This window comes from Sphaeramia orbicularis, chromosome 16, assembly GCF_902148855.1.
Source record: "Sphaeramia orbicularis chromosome 16, fSphaOr1.1, whole genome shotgun sequence".
NCBI lineage: Eukaryota > Metazoa > Chordata > Actinopteri > Kurtiformes > Apogonidae > Sphaeramia > Sphaeramia orbicularis.
In genome coordinates this window covers 8,153,282-8,174,809 of record NC_043972.1, presented here as the reverse complement: position 1 = coordinate 8,174,809, position 21,528 = coordinate 8,153,282, and the positions used below count along the sequence as shown (strand labels likewise).

Sequence of the window (21,528 nt, the reverse complement as noted above, 5' to 3'; positions counted from 1 at the left end):
TAACTGGTGATGTTTTTACTTGGTCGTACATTTTTTGTGAAATATGTAAAATGTAAACCGAGCCTCTAACGATTCCCTTAATGACGCGGATCTTGCTTTTCTCCCCCGAATCACGTCTTAGTGGGCTTCTCAGTGCGGGATGTCTGATATCTGAATATTAAAAGGGAGTTTCAAGCTCATCTGCAAATGTGATTTGCACATATCACACTTCTGCAGTCGTCAAGCTGCTTCATCGCCAAGCTTTAGAGCAAAGAAGGCTGGGGAGGGGAGGGAGAAAAAAGAAAAAGAAAGATGCACATATGGGTTGCTATTGATGTATTCCATTTCTGACCTAATTTAAATCCCTGCCAACAAGCTCATATGCATACTGTACATTTGCTAAATTACAGAGTGTAAACCTTGCCTTCTCACAGAGACAGGTGTAAACATCAATGTTGTCATAATGCACCACCGGTAAATATGATAATCGCGCCATGCTGCAATAGAGCACAAAATAATTTGGACATCATTTTGATGCCTGAGGGGCCCTGGGGAATGCCCTCCAGAATGAAGGTGGGCCATTGACATGCTATACACGCCAAGATATAATTATGGCTGCCTGTCTTTGTTCTTCCCAAGCTTCCTCTCAGAGCACTAGTAATTTGCTTGTGATATTTTGGTATTCTTTACGATTGAGTTATTCTCTGTGGACTTGAGTATTACATGGGTGTAAATGAAGATGCAAAGGAGCTGCGCCACTTCCAAATTCCAAGAATCAGAAGCGGCGTAATCCCAACGCTGCACGCCGGAGTTGATGTCGATAGTAATAAGTTATTTTGTAAAACCTGATTCGAAAAAAAAAACCGCATTTCTGATTCCGACACATAACGACTGCCATTCCTCTCGATTTTTGGTGTCTGCTCTAAGTGTCATCGCTAGCTATCTGTGTGGGACATTGCTGATAATAAGGGGCAACGCCAGAATATCTTTAGGGTATGCAGTGTGTCGAGCTGTGGTTTGTTGTCATGATAATCCCCTCATTTGTAATGTTGGGATCAGCAGGTTACCGCTCTCCACTTGCCTGCCATGTCAAGAATTGGGACTGGCGAGGTGGATTGTCATTTCTGAGGCAATATTTTGACAGCGCCTTCACTTTACTCGTATGCTTCGGCTCAAAGGTCAGAGCTGTGCCACTTCCATTTACTGTGTGTGAACACTCAATCCCTGAGGAGTGAGGCTCTCTACATCTCCCAGTGCCTCAGACTCTCCCTCTCTTTTTCTGTCTCTTTCTGCCTCTCACCATTTAACTCACTTGTTTTAGGAGATAGATGTCAAGGCTAGTCCCACACAGAGCTTTATAGTGGGTCTAAAGCTCCCAAATTGAAGGGCAATTACAACTTATAAACCTTTATAATAGAGTAAATGGGAAAAGGCAGCTCTGTTCAGTTTAGCTCTCTGTGATGCTGATTTCCCCTCTTGCCATCATTCCAATTAGTGTATCGCAAAGACAGCCACCTCTCGCTCAGTCAGTGCTATTCTTGTTTGCCTCGTATCACAGTGCAGAGCCGGGGATTCTTTAAAAAAAAAAAAACACACAGTCTGGTATGATTGTTGCAACAGCACAATGTCTCAATGGTGTAGCTGTCATCCATTTTCCTGTGTGCTCAGTGCCACTCCTCAGACACCGAGGCAGGTTATGTCAACCAAATAAGGCACTTGTCAGTATTACAAAAAGACATTGTTGCTGGTCCATTGTTACCTGCTCTGCCAGCTATCATATAGAAAGTGATGGAGTGACGGTGTTTGGGAGCGCGGTGCAGTTCCAGAGCCCCAGGGGTATTATGGGTGTAAATCTCCCTCACACAGTTCTGCTCCAGGCCAGGGAGAGCATCATCATTAGCCGGAGCAGATGGAGGGGCTTCGGCTCTGTTTTCCTCTCTTGTGTCGGACTACTGCAGGAATCTGGTTTGATACAATGCGAGTAGAGAAGAGCAACAGCCAAGCCAGACAATGAATGATGAAATCCACATGAAATCAGATGAAAGCTACAGTGTACACATAAGAAGGGGAGTCTGATTCATCATTTATTGCTGAGATGATGATAGTATAGCGGAGGTTTGGTAAAGTACTGTGTGTTTACAAGTTCGGGCTCTTTTGTTTCGTCGCTGAGCATATACGAAAGAGTGTTACTAGTGATTAATAAAGAGAAAATTAGAATAAATATTTTCAAGAATATAAACAAACCTGTCCTGCAGCTTTTGAGAACTAACTTTTTTGCATCTAATTAAACCATAATGGAAATTTTCAGCCATTAAATGAAATATTCGATGTCACAGTTTAGATAATACAACTGATATGTCTTCTGTTTATATTCTATACTTGCGATATTTTCTCTGATTTTTATTGTCAGTCAAAATCCATGATGAAACAACCCACTGAATGTGAGTCTGATTCATCATATATTGCTGAGATGATGATAGTATAGCGGAGGTTTGGTAAAGCAGTGTGTGTTTACAAGTTCGGGCTGTTGTTTTGTAGCTGAGTGTATACGAAAGATTGTTACTAGTGATTAATAAAGAGAAAATAAATATTTTCAAGAATATGAACAAACCTGTCCTGCAGCTTTTGAGACACAACTTTTTTTTGCATCTAATTAAACCATAATGGAAATTTTCAGCCATTAAATGAAATATTCGATGTCACAGTTTAGATGATACAACTGGTATGTCTTCTGTTTATATTCTATACTTGCGATATTTTCTCTGATTGTTATTGTCAGTCGAAGTCCATGATGAAACAACCCACTGAATGTGAGTCTGATTCATCATTTATTGCTGAGATGATGATAGTATAGCGGAGGTTTGGTAAAGCAGTGTGTGTTTACAAGTTCGGGCTCTTTTGCTTCGTAGCTGAGCGTATACGAAAGAGTGTTACTAGTGATTAATAAAGAGAAAATAAATATTTTCAAGAATATGAAAAAACCTGTCCTGCAGCTTTTGAGACGCAACTTTTTTTGCATCTAATTAAACCATAATGGAAATTTTCAGCCATTAAATGAAATATTCGATGTCATAGTTTAGATAATACTAATGATATGTCTTCTGTTTATATTCTATACTTGTAATATTTTCTCTGATTTTTATTGTCAGTCGAAATCCATGATGAAACAACCCACTGAATGTGAGTCTGATTCATCATTTATTGCTGAGATGATGATAGTATAGCGGAGGTTTGGTAAAGCACTGTGTTTACAAGTTCGGGCTCTTTTGTTTTGTAGCTGAGCATATACGAAAGAGTGTTACTAGTGATTAATAAAGAGAAAATTAAAATAAATATTTTCAAGAATATGAAAAAACCTGTCCTACAGCTTTTGAGACACAACTTTTTTTGCATCTAATTAAACCATAATGGAAATTTTCAGCCATTAAATGAAATATTCGATGTCACAGTTTCGATAATACAACTGATATGTCTTCTGTTTATATTCTATACTTGTAATATTTTCTCTGATTTTTATTGTCAGTCAAAATCCATGAAGAAACAACCCACTGAATGTGAGTCTGATTCATCATTTATTGCTGAGATGATGATAGTATAGCGGAGGTTTGGTAAAGCAGTGTGTGTTAACAAGTTCGGGCTCTTTTGTTTCGTAGCTGAGCGTATACGAAAGAGTGTTACTAGTGATTAATAAAGACAAAATAAATATTTTCAAGAATATGAACAAACCTGTCCTGCAGCTTTTGAGACACAACTTTTTTTTGCATCTAATTAAACCATAATGGAAATTTTCAGCCATTAAATGAAATATTCGATGTCACAGTTTAGATAATACAACTGATATGTCTTCTGTTTATATTCTATACTTGTAATATTTTCTCCGATTTTTATTGTCAGTCGAAATCCATGATGAAACAACCCACTGAATGTGAGTCTGATTCATCATTTATTGCTGAGATGATGATAGTATAGCGGAGGTTTGGTAAAGTACTCTGTGTTTACAAGTTCGGGCTCTTTTGTTTCGTAGCTGAGCGTACACGAAAGAGTGTTACTAGTGAGTAATAAAGAGAAAATTAAAATAAATATTTTCAAGAATATGAAAAAACCTGTCCTGCAGCTTTTGAGACACAACTTTTTTTTGCATCTAATTAAACCATAATGGAAATTTTCAGCCATTAAATGAAATATTCGATGTCACAGTTTAGATAATACAACTGATATGTCTTCTGTTTATATTCTGTACTTGTAATATTTTCTCCGATTTTTATTGTCAGTCGAAATCCATGATGAAACAACCCACTGAATGTGAGTCTGATTCATCATTTATTGCTGAGATGATGATAGTATAGCGGAGGTTTGGTAAAGTACTGTGTGTTTACAAGTTCGGGCTCTTTTGTTTCGTAGCTGAGCGAACACGAAAGAGTGTTACTAGTGATTAATAAAGAGAAAATTACAATAAATATTTTCAAGAATATGAAAAAACCTGTCCTACAGCTTTTGAAACACAACTTTTTTTGCATCTAATTAAACCATAATGGAAATTTTCAGCCATTAAATGAAATATTCGATGTCACAGTTTCGATAATACAACTGATATGTCTTCTGTTTATATTCTATACTTGTAATATTTTCTCTGATTTTTATTGTCAGTCGAAATCCATGATGAAACAACCCACTGAATGTGACATTTCATAAAAAGCCAATATCAGCCTTTATATCTGTCCAAATCTGATTCTTCCCCAGCAGCTGATCAGTGCAATCATTTATCAATGAGGAGTATTTATCTCCGACAACCACTAGCTCCCCATTGATGCAGCAGTATTTCACAGCGTGCTAGAAGCCTGCTATCCAGGGAGTGTGAGTGTGTGTGTGTATGTGTGTGTGTGTGTGTGTGTGTGTGTGTGTGTGTGTGTGTGTGTGTGTGCTGTCAGAAGCACAGGCAGAATCCTAATCTTCCAGCAAGAAGCTTCACATGGCCAGATCAAGAATTAGGAGGGGGGCTGCGAGGGGGGGTAGGAGGGGAAAAAAGCCCATCTCGGTCTGTGTTTTAAAGGACAGTGCTTTGAATGTCATTTGACAATTTCCTTTTAATTAGAACTAATTTACAGAAAGATGCCCACCAGCTAATCTTTACAGGATAATTAACTTCTATTTTCTTTACTTTTAATTAAAAAGTGGAAAAGATTTAGCTGATCCATAAAGAATTGTTCTTTTGAAATGTTCATCAGACTTCACACTTCTTTTGGCATTGGTAATATTTAGATCATATCTGCAGCTCACAGTCTCCACTGAGTTATTGCAATGATTTTCTCCCCCTTATCCGAGGTATTAAGAAGTGGAACTATCAATAGTAGAAATAGGAACCAGAGGCAAATTAGAATTGAATTAATGAAGAATTTATTGCAAAAGGAACCCCCCCCATCCTTCATAATACTGGAATGAAATTGACATCTTAGATATATCCATTTCATACAAATTCCTTGATGGAAAATATTGTTTTATCTACATTATTTGATACAGTAATCATTTTTCTTTTTCTGAACACTCCCCATTAAATTCTTTGAAATGATGCCCGAGTAAAAGCTAATTGTTGCAGAGGCACTTTTAACATTTACAATATCGCTATTTTAGACCCCACAGGCTCACAGGCCACTAAATGTGATGAATATGATGCTTTTTAGGTTAAACAGTGGGATCTTATTAAGCACTTAGACACTGTGAAGTACGTTGTGTGTCTACAGGATGAAAACTCCCTCAACCTCATCAGAAGTGGTACAGAAAAGCCTTTTCTTGCCACTGTTAGCACCTTCCAACAGACTTTACTTAGTGGAGATAAAGTGAGCCAATATGAGGGGAGCGTGCGGTAGACAGAGCCTCCACTCGTCTGCAGACGAGCCAATGGCTGAAGATGGATGCCCCCACTTAACCATGATAGCTCCCTGGAGGAGCCTCACTCAATGGCTTCATTAAAAGTGAACGTTCTAGTGAAAAGCTCACTTTTAAACCAGTAATTAAGACCACACATATTTTACCTGCTTTGTTTCAGCTGTCACGTCCGGTGTACAAGCACACGGTTAACTTTTATTTCCTTATATGTAACAGAATGATGCTAATAAATCATTCAGCTGAAGGAGAAGTAACAGAAAGATTTGAAAATGACTGTATTCAATGTGCTGATCTTTGGTCCGTTTTAGCAGCGTTTTAACGTGGTTGTTGGACCTCCAAAGGAGCCGTCACACTGTGAAAGCGAGGCTTTAGCTAAACCATAGAACTTGGAGCTCAAGCTTTGTGACTTTTATGGACCAAACATTGTACCAGCGTCCACTTGGACATGTGCGCTCGTCTGTGTGTGCGTGTACACTCTAGAGAGACAAGTAGAGGCAGTAGAGTGAAGCAGGACCCAGCTAACTCCACAGAGAAACTGGCTGGCATCTGCTGAAGCCCTCGGGCATGCTCAGAGGTGCCTCCAGCATTTTAATGGCATAGTCAAATGCCAGCATGTTTTCATGCCATTCCAATTCAAATTCATTGGATAAAGAAGTAAGAGCGTGTTATTCCCCTTCAACAGTCCAGACAGAAACACTGGGCGCAACAACACAGAACTTAGCAACTCTGCAAACATGCCGGGATCCAACGTTGTGTCTGATTGGAATAAGATACTCGACAAAATCATGTTAACAGTACAAAAATAAGTCCCTGTGTTCGAAAAATAACACCATTCTTCATCTGGGTAACACTTTCACAAGCTGTCATGAAGAATAAGCAGACACTGATAGTGACAGTGATACTTTTTCCCAGCCGATGGGTGTGTCTCCGTTTTACTGCCTGAACCATGAATTTAGAGGAATATAAACTTAGCGGGCCATCTAAATGCATGATGTCATCCCATCACGTTTAGATGCCTTGTCATCTTTAGCGCTGCAGCCTCACAGAAGGGTGTGTATATTTGTGTGTGTATATCCTGTACGTGTGTGTTTCACAGGGATGTGAATACACGTATTCATCTCCCAATGAACCCACCCTCCCTCTTTTTTCACCATAATTTCCAGATGAGGGTTGGTGCTGAGTTTTGAAGCAGTTTGTTGACTGTTGATTGTAAGTGCCCAAATTTAGGAAGGCAGCCATTTCTAATCACGAGAATTACATTGCTTAGCAACCGGAAAATCAAGTTAAACAATACCATTGCTTATTCTTGGTCACAGACTGCAGCACTGAGAACATATCAGTCTCCAGTGAAGCCGTTCCATGCTCCTCCCAGCACACGCACACTTCTACACACATGCACGCAAGCATAGCCCTTCACACACAATGTACGAATGGTAATTTACTTTTGACTTGTGCTGCAGCATTAGCTCCACATTTAGTTTGATCACAGAGTGTATAGCTTGGAAAAAGGCTCTTTTTTTGTAAGATTTATGCGGTATGAAAAAAAGATGTCTGAAATGAAAAATTCCTTTGAGGGTTCCTGTAGCATATTAAGCTATTAGGAGTTGCGTAAATGGTATCTATTTCATTACAGTGATCAAGGATTAAATTAGAGGCTTGAGCCCTGTAACATATACACTAAGTTTCCTCCAAGGCTGAGGGAGCCCTCTGCTTCCCAAAGGTCATTAGAGCTGAAGAGAAAATATGGCCCCCAGTCTCTCCTCGCCTCTCTCCACTTTCTGCTTTCCTTTCTTGTCTCACTCAGACTTCTCAACTCATTGTGTTCGTTGAGACAAAATAGTTTTTTTCCTCTTTTTTTTTTAAATTTTGTCAGGGAGCAAGTTTTAATCCATTTTTTTTCTCCAGCTGTGGGGGTAAACATATGAATGTGTATCTAAGCCTACCTGGCTCCGAGTTAAAGAGTGAAGCTGCTACTCGCAACTTGAGACAAAGTCTATATGTCTATATTTCCACCCCCGCAGAGGTTTGGAGAGTCTTACAGAGTATTTGTTAACCTGGAAGTGAGGAAGGCCCAGTATCAGTATTGGCACAAAAAGGACGGTGACAGGGAAAGGAGTTGGCAGGGGTTGAGCCGTGTGGCCCTGTTGGATTTTAGGGCTGCATTATGCATTCATGTTTAGTCTCAGGTGCTACGTTTTATCCCCAGGCCAGCTTGGACACATTTTCAATGGACGTTTTGGATGAAAAACTGTATAGGTGGGAGCAAAAATGATTTCCTTGCTTATAGAGATCTGCCGCTTTGTTCTGTCAGATTCAATTACCTCACCTCTAATTAGGGAGCTATAGAGGAGGCTGGGTTTGTGATCCACACATCACACTGTGGAGCCGGCTGATAATGTGAGGTATCGCTATCACAGCTCGGCCACAAGCTCCCCACATTGCGGACGGCTGAAAAAAGCACGCCGTGAAATTAGTAGTCACTCATACAGTTTTGAGGCACACATGTTTGTTTAAAGCTCTCTTTTTTTTTTTTCCCCCCGAGGTGTGAGTTTCGGATGCAAGGTTGGCGCATCTGTGTGCTTTTTCCATTTTCTGTTTTAGTCCACTGAGGCACAGATTTGTATACAGAGTGTTTTCCTGAAAGATATGCTCATTCCACCACCTCGGTCTGTACTATTCTTTCCCTGCTCCCCTTACTCTGTGACTCATTAATCCTCTGTCCATCATATGGTCTCAGAGTATCACCCCATTTTATAGACTCAGCGGGGGCATTACCATATCCCTCTCCGGAGCTCCACTCCGCATGGCCGATCTCTATCAGACAGAGGCCATGCCATGAACAAAAGAGCCACTGTGATCAAGCCTGCATTCAGCTACCAATGTCTCTATTAGCATTGGCTGCTCCTGCCTGCTGCCCCGACTGCATGACTGTTTGAACAGGGCTGAGATTTCTTTCTCTAGTGGTCAAGAGGAAGAGCCTGATGAATGTGGATGATACAGTTCAGGGTGGAGGGTGTGGATGACGAGGCTGTGAGGGAGACGGGGGGCAGCTGTCAGGTTTAACGGCAAAGATAATAACTGAATTTCATTATGATGGTCTAACGATTAAACTATTGTGTGTTTGTTATGGCCAAATGAGTTAATGTCTAAAAAAAAAAAAAACATGCACACACTGACATTTTAGAAGCTTAAACCACTGATTTGCCTGGATAAATAACACTGAATGATTCATAAATGATCAGAAAATTTTAGATTTGGGGCTACTACATAATGGAAATGTTATTGTTTTGCAGAAATTTTGGTTTTGATAAGTGGTTTGGCAGCTTGGAAATTTCTGAAATGTGTGATTTAAATGACAGATGCAGTAGTTGATTCACAAAAAAAATCTTTAGAATAAAACATTCTTTGCAGAAAAACTCACCAGGTACAGTATTTCTGTCTGTGTGATTTTTCATACTCCATTAGAATTTCCTCTTTTTTGCAGATTTTGGTGTGTAATGAGTGCCGCCCTTAGAGCACATATTTGTTTTCTGTGCTGAAGTGAAACGCAGACGCTCTCTGCAGTGTCGTTGGCCATCTGAACTCCAGAGCAGGCTTGATAAGAGGGTGATGCGGCAGACATTCCTCTGGCCCAGTTCGTCAGCAGACCCTATAGAAATGCACCAACAAGTGTGGGTCACACAGTGAATGTGACAGGATTTTAAACAGTACACAACTAAATATAGCAGGAACGCCACTATCAGAAAATGAGTTAGGAGTGTGGTGCTAGTCGTTTAGAAAGTCATTATTCTTATCATTGCTGTCTCTGAAATAATTTCAGGTCTCTCCATGCAATGAATACTGTATAATAAACTAAACATGTGAGAATGCAAACAAACTTTGGTAATCTACGCAGTCCCCAAGAAGTAGCCATCAGACGCCTCTAATGTGCAACTGTGCGGATGTGAAGTATTTCATTTTCCATATTCAGTAAGGCCTCCAGTATCTCTATCAGTCTGAAAATGCTCCATTTAGTTACTATCTGTTAGAGTGGGGAAGTGAGATGCCCTTATTCTGAGTCTATTAAACCTCAATTCTATCTCATCTTATCTACCTAATCTTTGTGTCTTATTGACCATGAAGTTTATCTTTAATCTCCCTTTACCCTTATTATCGCACAACACTGTAGGTCTGTTTTCTATGGTGCAAAAGTGCTGCTGTATTTGCCGGCAACAAGGAAGAATCATTTAGTTGTACACACAGTTCTTATTCAGCTGTGTAATGGAATGTGTACAGAGTGTGTGTATAGAAATGTTTTTCCCGCTTTCTTTCACACTGTCTTCAATTGCCTTGGCAGGAGCTTTTAACGCCAGTCATACAATCTCCCCTTGATACTGCGATATTTATCTTTCAGTATCATCTTAAGCGATGGTAGACTCATCGAGTCACTTCACGCCTCACTTCACTCCTCAGCGAATCAGCAGAAGGCATCAGATAAGATCATAAAACTGTATCCTAATTTAAAAGCTCCACTCTGCCTCTGCTGTGTCTATTAGAGATCCGTGTGCTAATTCTTTTCATGTCCGGGGCTCCTGCAGATGTAGGCTTCTACAAAGGAGTAATTTATAAGACTAATGAAAAGAGCAAGCAGTTTGTGGACATCAGGGGGGTCTTTTATGAGGCTCAGTGCGGGAAGAAAGAGAAACAGGAGAGGCACACCAGCCCCACTTTCTGAACTGAAATTATTGCTTTATTAAAGCTGAGGGGCTCCTGCTACAATAGAACAAACACATTGAAAGGTGTCGAGAGGATATCAGCGTCTCTGTTTGAGCTCCTGGATGATGCACAAGAGGCTGCATCATGTGTGACAGGCAGAAAAGGAGACAGCATCCACATCTAGCATGCACTGATGGCAGCACTTCTGATATGATTATTCACTCTGGGTTTAAACACAGCTCCAGTTGGAGATTTTATTCACAAAAATGACACATATTTGCTCGGAGTGTATTATTTTTAATACAAGCTAACTCTAAACTTAAAGTGTTCCGTCAAGTCTTTGCTGTGGTAATTCATTTGCAGACAGTGCAGACATGTTTTGGTGGGAAGGAGAGGTGTGCAAGATGCACATTATCTTAATAACATTCAAATGCCGGGTGAGATGTTTTTCAGAACTAATACAATTCAGGTAGCAGTACAGTAATTCCATCAACGCCCTTGATTGAAGCAAAATAGTAATATGCAAATACCAAAAGAGATGTACAGCTACAAGCAAAACTCTGAAATCATTTAGATTTAAAGAAATAATATTTCACAGAGGGGGGAAAAATTAATCACACGGAAAAGTGTCTCCTTTAAGATTGCACTGGTGTATTACCCGGAGGCATGGAATGTAAATGGAAAATCAACATTGTACCCTGTGATAAGGCTAACAAATTAATAAAAGTATTTTCTTTCCTCCTCCCATGCTGATGCCTGTATGAAAAGTCTGGAAAGGAACTTTTTCTTTTTTTTCCCCCTCTTTTTCTCTGTGAGGTTTTGTTTTGCAGGTAGTGGGATTAACATCAACGCTCACCTTGGCTGCATGTCAGCTTGTTTTTCAGAAAGCATACAGCCTCAAAGGGCTTTTTCAATAGCTGTAATGGAAAGACATCATGAAATTTTATTGGTAAAAATAATGTCCTGTATCGACATGGCCTTATCTTTGTCTATGCTGAATATCTGAACATACACACAGCAGCGCTGAGCAGCACTTTGAGTTGCATCTGCATTTGTAGTATCTCAACAAAAGAAACAAGGAGAGGCAGATTTTTTAAATAAAGCCCGAAGGATGTGATGAAACTGCTGAACATCTCTCTTGTGCGTATGTCTGTATATGTGTGTGTTCCCTTAGGTCCTCTGGAAGATGGCCTGGAGGAAGAGGAGGAGGAGTGTGTCTCTGAGGAGAACGAGCTCTTGGCCAAAGACGAGTTCTCGGTTGAGGAGAACTTCTCTGCTGAGTTTGAGACTGAGAACATAAGTTGTGAAGACATGGAGTACTTCTGCAACAAAGGTGAGGACCATGTAGTTATTTTAGACCAAACTCCAAAGCTTTTCTTGTTTTTTGTTTTTTTTGCGTTAGTGAGCGGTGTACAGTGCTTTTCTTAATACCTATTACGAGACAATATGTTAAGCAGCCCTCGTGCCAAGCATAAAAAGTTTAACTCCTGCCAATGGTGTCTAATAAAATTCCTCAACATGTTCAAATCAAACCTGGCAGAACTTGTATCCACAGCAGAATTTCTCCTGCATCACTGCGGAGAGTTGAAACTATCCATTTTGATATTTGATCCCTGCAATCCACCTAAGAGCAGTGGTTTGATCTGAGAGAGAGATGGCATCGGCAACACCGGCTTTCCCTCTGTGATAGCGCTGTGAAACTGTGCTACGCTACACCAATGCACTGGAGAGCGTAGCACTTCCCTTTGAGCCTGCGCTAAAGCTCTGTGAACACTCAGCAGCACCTGCTACTGCTCGGAGGTCCAGCACTATAAAGCGCCTAGCATCGCCAAATACGCCCGAGTCCTCTTTGAACTCCAATTCAATTAGATTGCTTCTTTGTATGTTTGTTTCATTTCGGTCACACCTTGCCATCACAGGAGCTAATTTGTGGTCTGCTCCAGGTTACAGTGTGAAGATGACAGAGTTGTCCCGCCTCCCCCCAACACCCCCACCAACACCACCACCTCTTCCTACCCCCCAGTCTTGTGGCTTTCGCTACCCCAGGTGTCCCCACTCTTACTGGCGCACAGATGCCATAAATTTGACTTTTTAATGAAGAACCAATGCTTTGAATGTCTGCCTCCTCTTTCTCTTTTCAAAGGAAAACTGTTTAGAATTATTTCTTCACACTTCTAAACTGATGTGCCTCGTGGGATTACATTATTGAAGAAAATAAATCTTTCATGTTTCAGGTAGGCTATGCCCCAGTAATCGTATCAATAATTCTTTCCTTTTGTTCTTGGGCAAAAGTTGGACGGCACAATTGTTTGGAAATTGCAATTACCAGCTACGCCTCGTTTGCTTCGCCCTTTGTCTCCTTCTTAATATGTCCTTACTCAGACTTCAAAGTGAAATGTATGGTTCTGTAATAACCCAGTAGCTATTAAATAGATGCTGTAGCTCATACTGGTAGTTACCATGAAAAAGAAAAAAGTACAACTTCTTAAAATCTTCAAAGAACCTTGTCACAGCCATATGATATTCACATTGTTTTGGATACAACCCCGCAAGAAACGGGCCTCAAATCTTCTTTTCAATCCTCATGTTTATGAATAAAGTCAACACTAAATAGCAATCCCAAACGTCAAATACTACTTTTCGGCACTACACTGGTAATCTGTTTCATGTCATATGCAAGCCTTACTAGTCAGATTTTTTTATTGCTTTGCTATCTAAGCTTACAGTAGCTAAGTCTTTCATTGCGCTCTAAAACCCAAATGATGTACTATCCAAATTTCATTTTTCCTCATGGCAAGTTGTGTCCAATCATCAGGTGTAGCCATTTTCTCTATGATCCCTTCCTCAATTAGATCTATTTAAAAGTAATGTCGGAGTGGCTTAAATTTACCCCACTTATGCGAAAGTGCCGTGAATTAAACAGGACGCAATCCTGGCGGCATTAAATGGTTTAAGTGTGTTATTCCTCGACTATAGGAGGAAAAAGAGAGCCCCCTTGATTAACTAAACCCTCTCAAATGTGATGGCGTGCTGTAATTAGCCCTGTGCGGACTTGAACGTGGGTTTTAAAGCAGCCACTCATCCCATGGCCTTTATCTTCTGCTGCTTCCCGGAGAATAAGGTCTCCCGTGTAAGGTTCCTCCACTGAGCAGTGACTCTCTGGTCTTAGCTTAGCCTTGTATCTGTGTAGTCACTCTCTGAAATGGGCTTGTCAGGGGGACCTAAAACCTCCATTAAAAGTTTCAGTCTATAATAGGTATTAAAAAGCTGTAGGAACACAAAGAGGAGTACCAATTTTCATTAACATATGAAGCACTTATTAACTTTGATCAGAGTGCGGTGAAGTAGCAAAGCCGCTTAAAGGCGCAAAGGTCAGGAAGTTGAATGCCACCAAAGACTCAGCCATTTGCCTTACCCTTGCAGAAAAGGGACTCCCCTGATAAGTGCATGGAGCACCTTGACGTCCCATCATGGTCCGAGGCTTGGAAACCTCTAAATTGGGTGGTGGTTGACTCGATCACCTGTTTAGTTAATGGTGTCAAAGCTTCCACTGGTGCTCGGTGCTTTAGTGGGAATGGGTTTGTAATACGGTGGATTTACATAAAAAAGACCTCTAGCCTTGAATTGGATACACAATGATGGTATTGTTTTCTTAAATTCACTTATTATGATCTTTCATGAAGGTCTACACATATGACAGATGTCCTTACAACAAAAGAAACCACTGTCTTTGGCTGCAGAACAACAGAAAAAACACTTGCCTTGTTTTATTTGATTAATTCTTACAGGTCTGGAAAGGTATTTCTTCAGATAATTCACAAGAAACACAAATAAGAATAATAATGCAGGTCAAAATCCTCAGGGGGATAAAGACCCCGAGGTCTCTGATCAACCTCTGATCATACTATCAATAATACATCATATTGAACAGGGAAACGTACCATTAAATGCATAAATAGAGATCCTTCTTGGTGACAGCCAACATAGTGGCTTTGAACCAACATCCATGAAGCTAGGAGACCCCAGAGAGAAGCTCTGTGTGGAGAAGTCACATATCTAAGGAAATAACCTTGGTTTTCCCTTGCGATAAAAACCGAATGTTACCTCAAACAACTTCTTCAGTTCAGTCAATTTCACATTTATGGAGCTCCTCTTGTGAACCATCCACAGACGAACACGCTGACTCCACAGCGAAGATTTATACCCTATTGACACACCTGGTTCCATAATTGTAAGAAAGATACCTTTTTTTATACACAGAATGGCATCTTTTTTACTGAAATTGTGAAATTTCACCTTGCTGTTTTACCCCCTCTTTTATTGTTGGCTATCTGTGAAGTTCAGCACAGGGTGTTGCCACAAGCTGTTCCCTTTATGCGTTCCAAGTGTTGTCTGATGACAAATGACTTCCTTAGTTAGCTCTGACAGTAAATTTACATGTCATTTCACATGTCTCATTTTCTAGTTGTAAAACACCTTTCTGTGAAGTCATATTGCATGTTTTTTTGTGGCTCAAACCGCTTGATTGTGAGGGTGTTGTAAGTGTTTATGTATCAGAACACATGAAGCACTACTGACTGTGACCATTTGCCCTGTTGTGAACCATTCTCCTTAAATAAAAAAAGAATAGAATGCTTTTTTCTTTTATATATCATAGAGTGAGGGGAGAGTAAAAGCTCAGGACTGCACAACAAGGACTTAACATCACAAATAACAGAACTACCTTGACCCTCAAATAACCTTTGAGTGAGTGTTCTGACACTGCAGCAGTCCGACATTTGGTAATAAAACAGAAAGTGGCAGAATTAATTATGGTACTTTTTTTGTGTAACACAGAAGTAATCAGAATCTCCAGCAACAGTAGAGCAAGATCTCCTTGGCTGTTTCGCCACAGCTGCCAGTGCCCAGAATGGTAAATGTGGAATTTTAATGCACAGTTGAGGCTGGAGAATATGGGGAAATGCTAATTTGTGGTGCGATAAGATGAATCGAGTCATCCCTTTAGCCCCATTTGACTCAGTGCAGGAAATTAATCATTAATGTTTGTTAAGTATGACAATCTAACTGGGCCAGATCTACATGCTCAGAGACTGAGGCAGAGTGAGATAAAGACCCAGGCTGCAGACAGGGAGGAAAACTGCCAGATTCTGTAATGATGGGAATTTATTGGCATTTAAAGAGACAGTGGCAAAGCATTTCACTAATAGCCTCCCTCCATTGGAGTACTCTGCCTGCCACAAATTGCATGCAATTCAAACCTATTTTTCAGATAGCAGAGAAGTCTTACAGCTATGCTTGACTTTGGAGAAAAGGTTGCTTCCTGGAATTGACTTTATCTGTTGCAGCATAATCTGCATCAACAACCAAATATGCAATATCAACTGACTAGCATTACTGCTGCTGGGGGGATGACGGGCATTCCCGCTAATATTGCTTTCTGAAAATCATTGCCAAGCTCCAACACTAGCAAGATTGTGATGGGTTTAAAAAGTGGCAGTGGGTTAAAGTCATCGAGCCTGGAATTCAGTAACATATAGAACTGTGCAATCCTATACGAAAGACTTAAAATACTTATACTCAATTTTGCAGAAATTGCGACCTGTCTGTGGACTCAGTGGTCAGGATTAGAGTGCCCTGAGCTCCTTAAAGTCACACACAAGAGATTGACATTTTCAAGGGCTTCCTTGGCAGAGACAATGCTAAAAGGGAGAGAAAAAGCCAATATGACTTTGTTGCTACCTTGCTCGAGGAATTGTTTGTGTAAATCGCCTATAAGCTTATTGACCTGAATGTGTGGCACGCTGCGTGTGACTGCGATTTGGCTAGAGAGCTGTCCTTTGATAGAGCAGCGATAGGGCTGATTTTAACAGCTCACTGGCTCCTCTCGCATGCCCGCCAACCCTGCACCCAGCAGGCCGCCTCGCTCCCCAGCACCCCCACCCCCCACCCCCCATCCACGTCCCTTCTGTTCAGCCCTCTCTCACTCAGCCTTAAGTATCTCCATTTGATTGCACAGGGAAAGAACCCCAAGCCAGATGTAAATTATGATCTGGGTGATAATGCAGAGTATGATCATTGACAATGGGTCTCCCTTGATAAGATTGCAGAGGGTTTCAACTCAAATGATGAAACAAGGCAATGTCTCTATTACTAAGAGCAAGGAAATGGAGCGCCTCAATCAATCTAGTTGTACACAAGAAAGGTCAAAATCTGTATGTTGTCTAAAATCAGAAAGAAAAATGCCATATTCGTCTATAGTCCAGGTTTTAGCATACTGTACAGGGAGCAAAAGAGTGCTGCTACAGCAGTTCTTCCTCTGCTCAGCTTTTTCCTAGTGACATTTGTGCAGGAAACTTCATCAAAGCCCTGTGACATTGTTCCCTGTGAGGTTGCCTGGGCGATTGTGTTTAAAATGCATTGCAAACTGTGTTAGATAGAAGGCAGAAAATCCTTAATCACTGCTTAATTAAGGAATCATCTTGTAGCTTCATTTCCCGGGCTGTAATTAAACACTTCCAATACGTTTCGTTACAGGGCTTAACATGTTCGCCTGAGATCAAGGTAGTGCCTTTAATGTTATCTCGCCAGCTTTTTTTAAACTCCGCTCCATTGGAAGGAACTGTTGATATACGCCTTTGTTATCCTCGTCATAATACGAGCCTAGTATGCTAAAGAGGTTCTCCAAGCCCAACAATAAATAGTGGGGGAATTTAGTTGAGTGGGCTCCTTGATAATATACTGGGAGAGGGAAGGAGTAGGGGGAGAAATCTCCAGCCCAGGCAGACACTTGCATAAGCAAAACTGGGTCATAATGACCTCATGTACTGTAACTAGGACATTTCTGCAGACTTCCCTTCAGTATCACTTCATTCTTCGTATACATCTCCTCTTTCAGTGCGAGGCAGAAAGCTGACATCCTTTTGGCAATGTTTGCTACCTTCTTTGAAGTGAGCCATGTCAAAAAAAAAGCTAAACAAGCATGGTGTGTGTGCTTGATCTGGAGATTAACCTAACTGAGGACGGACGGCGCTGAAGTGAAGTAGTGTGTGTCCCGTGGCAGTTGTCACTGCAAGTGATAACTAACACTCTGAAATGCTTTTTGGAAGCTCTGGGGGGAAAAATCAGATAGAGCTGTGGTAAACAACCACATGGCAACAACATATAAGTGTAAGCCTTTTGTGTTTGTTGATAGATATGATTTTTCTAACTGTATATATGAGCCTTGTTTTTAATTTATTGTCTTTGTCACCCCAATATATTCACATTTAAAACCCACACATCCATCCTGTCTTCGTTGTTGAGTGTATGAAGTGTAGTAATCCATTGTGGTAATCCAGGCCTGTCCTTGACCGTTCACTATTGGGTTTAACACATCAAAGGGATGAAAACGATATGGTGACAAAAGTGAGAGAAATGTTCTTCTGCAAACTATAAACTACCCCTACATGCCCCAAGCAGGTTTGCTCTTTTTTTTTTTCCTGAGTTTGGAGAGACTCTGTACAACCACTGTGTCAGCCACATTGGATTTATTTAGAGCACCACACTAGGGGCACCTACTAAGCACTGATTTATGTGCCTATAAACTTTGTGTACAAACTGTGCTTACTGTATGCACGCAGAAATACTTTTTTTTTTTTTTTTTTTTACAGTTGGTACATCTAAGGATACCCGACAGGCTGTCCGATCAGTGTTAACGCTGCATAGATGAAGTTGGAGTCTGTTTAACAGGGTCTTTAAGCATTGACATCCTGGAAAGAGATACCCAAATATCCCTTAGCATGGTCTGTGTGAGCCCCAGACTGTAAATCAGCCCTACATCCTATAACACACATTCTAGCTCGCTCCACAATAGATCAAACGGTAATAAATAGCCACCTCTCTCCCACACATTGCTTTCCTTCCTGTTTCACGGGGCTTCCTCCTGTTCCTGCAAGCACTCTTGGGAACTCCTTTTACATAAAAGTGCACAGCTGGACCTGGCGAGCTCAAAGCAAATGTACATATACAGTACAACATACACACAAAAACACAGACACACACAAGGACAATAGCTTACATGGGAGCAAATTGTGGTAAAGACGCTGAAAAGGGGAAGAGTGTTGAAACTAAAATAATTTTTGCTGGGATAATATCCAAAGTCCAGAAGAATATACCCTTTGGAAGGGCAGTGCAGTTCATAATGCAGTGCTTAATTAAATTAAGTGTCTGAACATTAAATTTGGATTGAGTGCTGCTCAGTATGTATCTTGTGGTTTGTAAAACCTCATTTTTTTCTGCCTTGCAGGAGAGGAGGATGGCAACCGAGAAGCAGGGGAGTCGGAGATGGACACGTCGGGCGACAAGACCAGGAATGCTGCAGTGGGTCCGGATGAATGGGACGGACCAAGTAAGTAAAGCCTCGACTATGAACCCGGACGCATGAGTCTGTTACCACACTGTATGTTAACATAGGTAAACTAGACTTTGAGTTATTCTGTGATGTATTACTTCACAGCAAAACAATAGTGGAATATTGATGGACAGTTTCTAGGAGCAGTGGTGCATGTTTTATTGTATACCAATTACAGATGGTCTGCATGTAATATAAACTCATTTTACGTACATACCCCATTCAGTCAAAGGAACATTAAATTACCAACAACTGCTTGCTTAAAAAGCAGGCTTATCATTTCCTTTCTGAAAGACTCCTGTAATGCAATGCAGATTTAGCTTTTTAAAGAGTTTACAACATTTTTTTTTATCTTGTTTAGACCCTTTTATGAAAAGTAACTTCATCAAAGTGATGGATAATACATTGAACAAGATAGTTGCACAGCAATTACTGCTCAGCAATAGTCTGCACCCACACTGCTGAACACACAAAATATGATTCCTTTTAATGCATAAAATGACCTTAAGAATTTATTGCAGGTACATGCATTTGTCAAAAAAAGGAAAAAGAAGAGAGAGAGGGAGAAAAAAGTGGATTTGGGCAAGTTGTGCTTGCTAGCTCGAAGCCCCCCGGGGTGTGTATTTTATACTGACAGTGAATCAGTGTTATCGCACCTATCAGATAATGCATTTATCATTAAATTTCACATTTGCATTTAAATCTGGGGAAGGAAATGAGCATTGCTGGCTAAAGATAAGAGCGCAGGGACGACAGTAATAAACCATCACTGTGATCAGTCAGGAGACAGGGCTGAGGGGGTCAGCTCAGAACTATGGGGGCCATGACAAAAAGAAGGCATCACATGCGGAAAAAGGCCCTTTTTGGCGAGAAAATGCTGAGCTTAAAAATACCGCTTTGAAAAGGAGGGATGGATGTAGCATGACTAGATGTATGACTGACTGTAATTATGCTTCCGCTTCTACTTAGCCATCAGAATGAGAATTAGAGGCTCAGAAACACACTGCTGGACTGGCAGAGGGAGAGAGGAGGGAGTGTGTATGAGAGGGAAGCAGTGGATGGCTGAACTGCAGAAGAGGTGATGTGAGACTCGATGCCCATTTCATGTTTTACTAAACCACAGCCTGAGTGCTTCTGAGTTATCAAGTGACATCCACTTTGAAGACTTCAGCACTCTGTCCTAATCTCTGCTGCATTACATACTGAAAAATACAACTGAGCACATGGTTGCATCCACTTCGGAGAAACACGCCGTTACATACGCGATGAATGGGATCTCGCTTCATGTTTGGATCTACGTAGACCTCCAGAACACAAAATACAACACTGGTCATCAGCAACATGTTGGCACAGTTTAAGTTTCTTAAAATCTCTATGATATACCGACCAATTAGCGAGTGACTTCCACTGAAGCGTTGTGCCCCTCCTCTGTTTTCTCAATGGGCAGCGTAGAGTGGGCAGAAATTAATCTTGGCGCATAATAATGCCATTCACTCTCCAATCATGGCTGCCATGAAAGGTCATTTCCCTTTTTAATTTTTCCTATTGTGCTCAAAAAGTCAGATGGGCATGTTATAATTTGAATAAAGGGAATCAGACAATCAGATAACATTTGAAATGACATGACTTCCTGTTCAAAGCGATTAAAAGCAAATTTATTTAGTTTGAAATTGTCTCCCCTTTAATCTCTTTGTAAATGTTCAGATAGTTGAGCATTCAGAAGTTCTTTGTTATTCTTTGGCTTAAGTTTAAGCAGGTGTGATTATGATCACCAACAGATAATTTTTAATCACTGTGCGTGTGCATCTGAATAGGATGTGTAATGGCCGTTACATAAAAAGAGAGTGAAGCCTTTTAATGAGGTGGGCTAACTCGGAACATGCCCACCTGCTTTGGTGATTCTATTGAAGCACCTCCATACCGTTTCCCTTTTGCTGAGTAACAACAAAAGCCTTTACAGTCTACATCCTGTAATTGAACTTTTTTTTGTCCCTGCATTTCATCTCCACTTTAGTAACTCATGTCAAGTGCTGTCCACGATTACCCACCGTTCTCTGATTGTCTTTCTGCGCAGAACAGCAGAGAACCGTACAGAATGACTCACTATTAATCTGATAGCTGGCTCTTCTCTGAGTGCTGGGTCTCTGATGTGGAACACCCAGCGAGTTCCCTTTCTCTCCTCTCGTCTCTATGAGTATGTCCTTAAGCAAATCTACGCGCTGATCTTCTGTCTCATGTTCATTTCTCGTCACGGATGTTTCGCAATCAGTCGCTGATTTGAGAGATAGCGTTGCATACTGTTCTGTTCATTTCCATGGACTAGCTGTGATATGAATCTGACTCCGGCTCAGTCACTCTCCTCTAGGCTAATTGGGAATGGTGTGTGTTAGCTAGCTAACTCTACTAATGAACTTGTTCTGAGTCTTATCTAAATGATTCTCGTGTAAACCACACCCCCTTATGAAAGTCATAAAAATCCAGGGTTCGTTAAGAGCGCTGTAATTGTGATCACAGTCATTTCTGCTAAAAGTGGTTAATCTGTAAAACAGCATTCTTTTGTGCATGGTATTTAGTTAGATATA

General features: G+C 40.7%; 1 protein-coding gene across 1 annotated transcript in view; it reads left to right on the top strand.

The window, feature by feature from the left end:
• zfpm2a (zinc finger protein, FOG family member 2a) overlaps positions 1 to 21,528 on the top strand; it is a 131,545-nt gene that overhangs the window by 20,713 nt on the left and 89,304 nt on the right. Inside the window, exons 2-3 of the mRNA XM_030158494.1 lie at positions 11,732 to 11,890; positions 18,842 to 18,943. Coding sequence (XP_030014354.1) covers positions 11,732 to 11,890; positions 18,842 to 18,943 — 261 coding nt within the window. The remainder of the gene's footprint in view (positions 1 to 11,731; positions 11,891 to 18,841; positions 18,944 to 21,528) is intronic.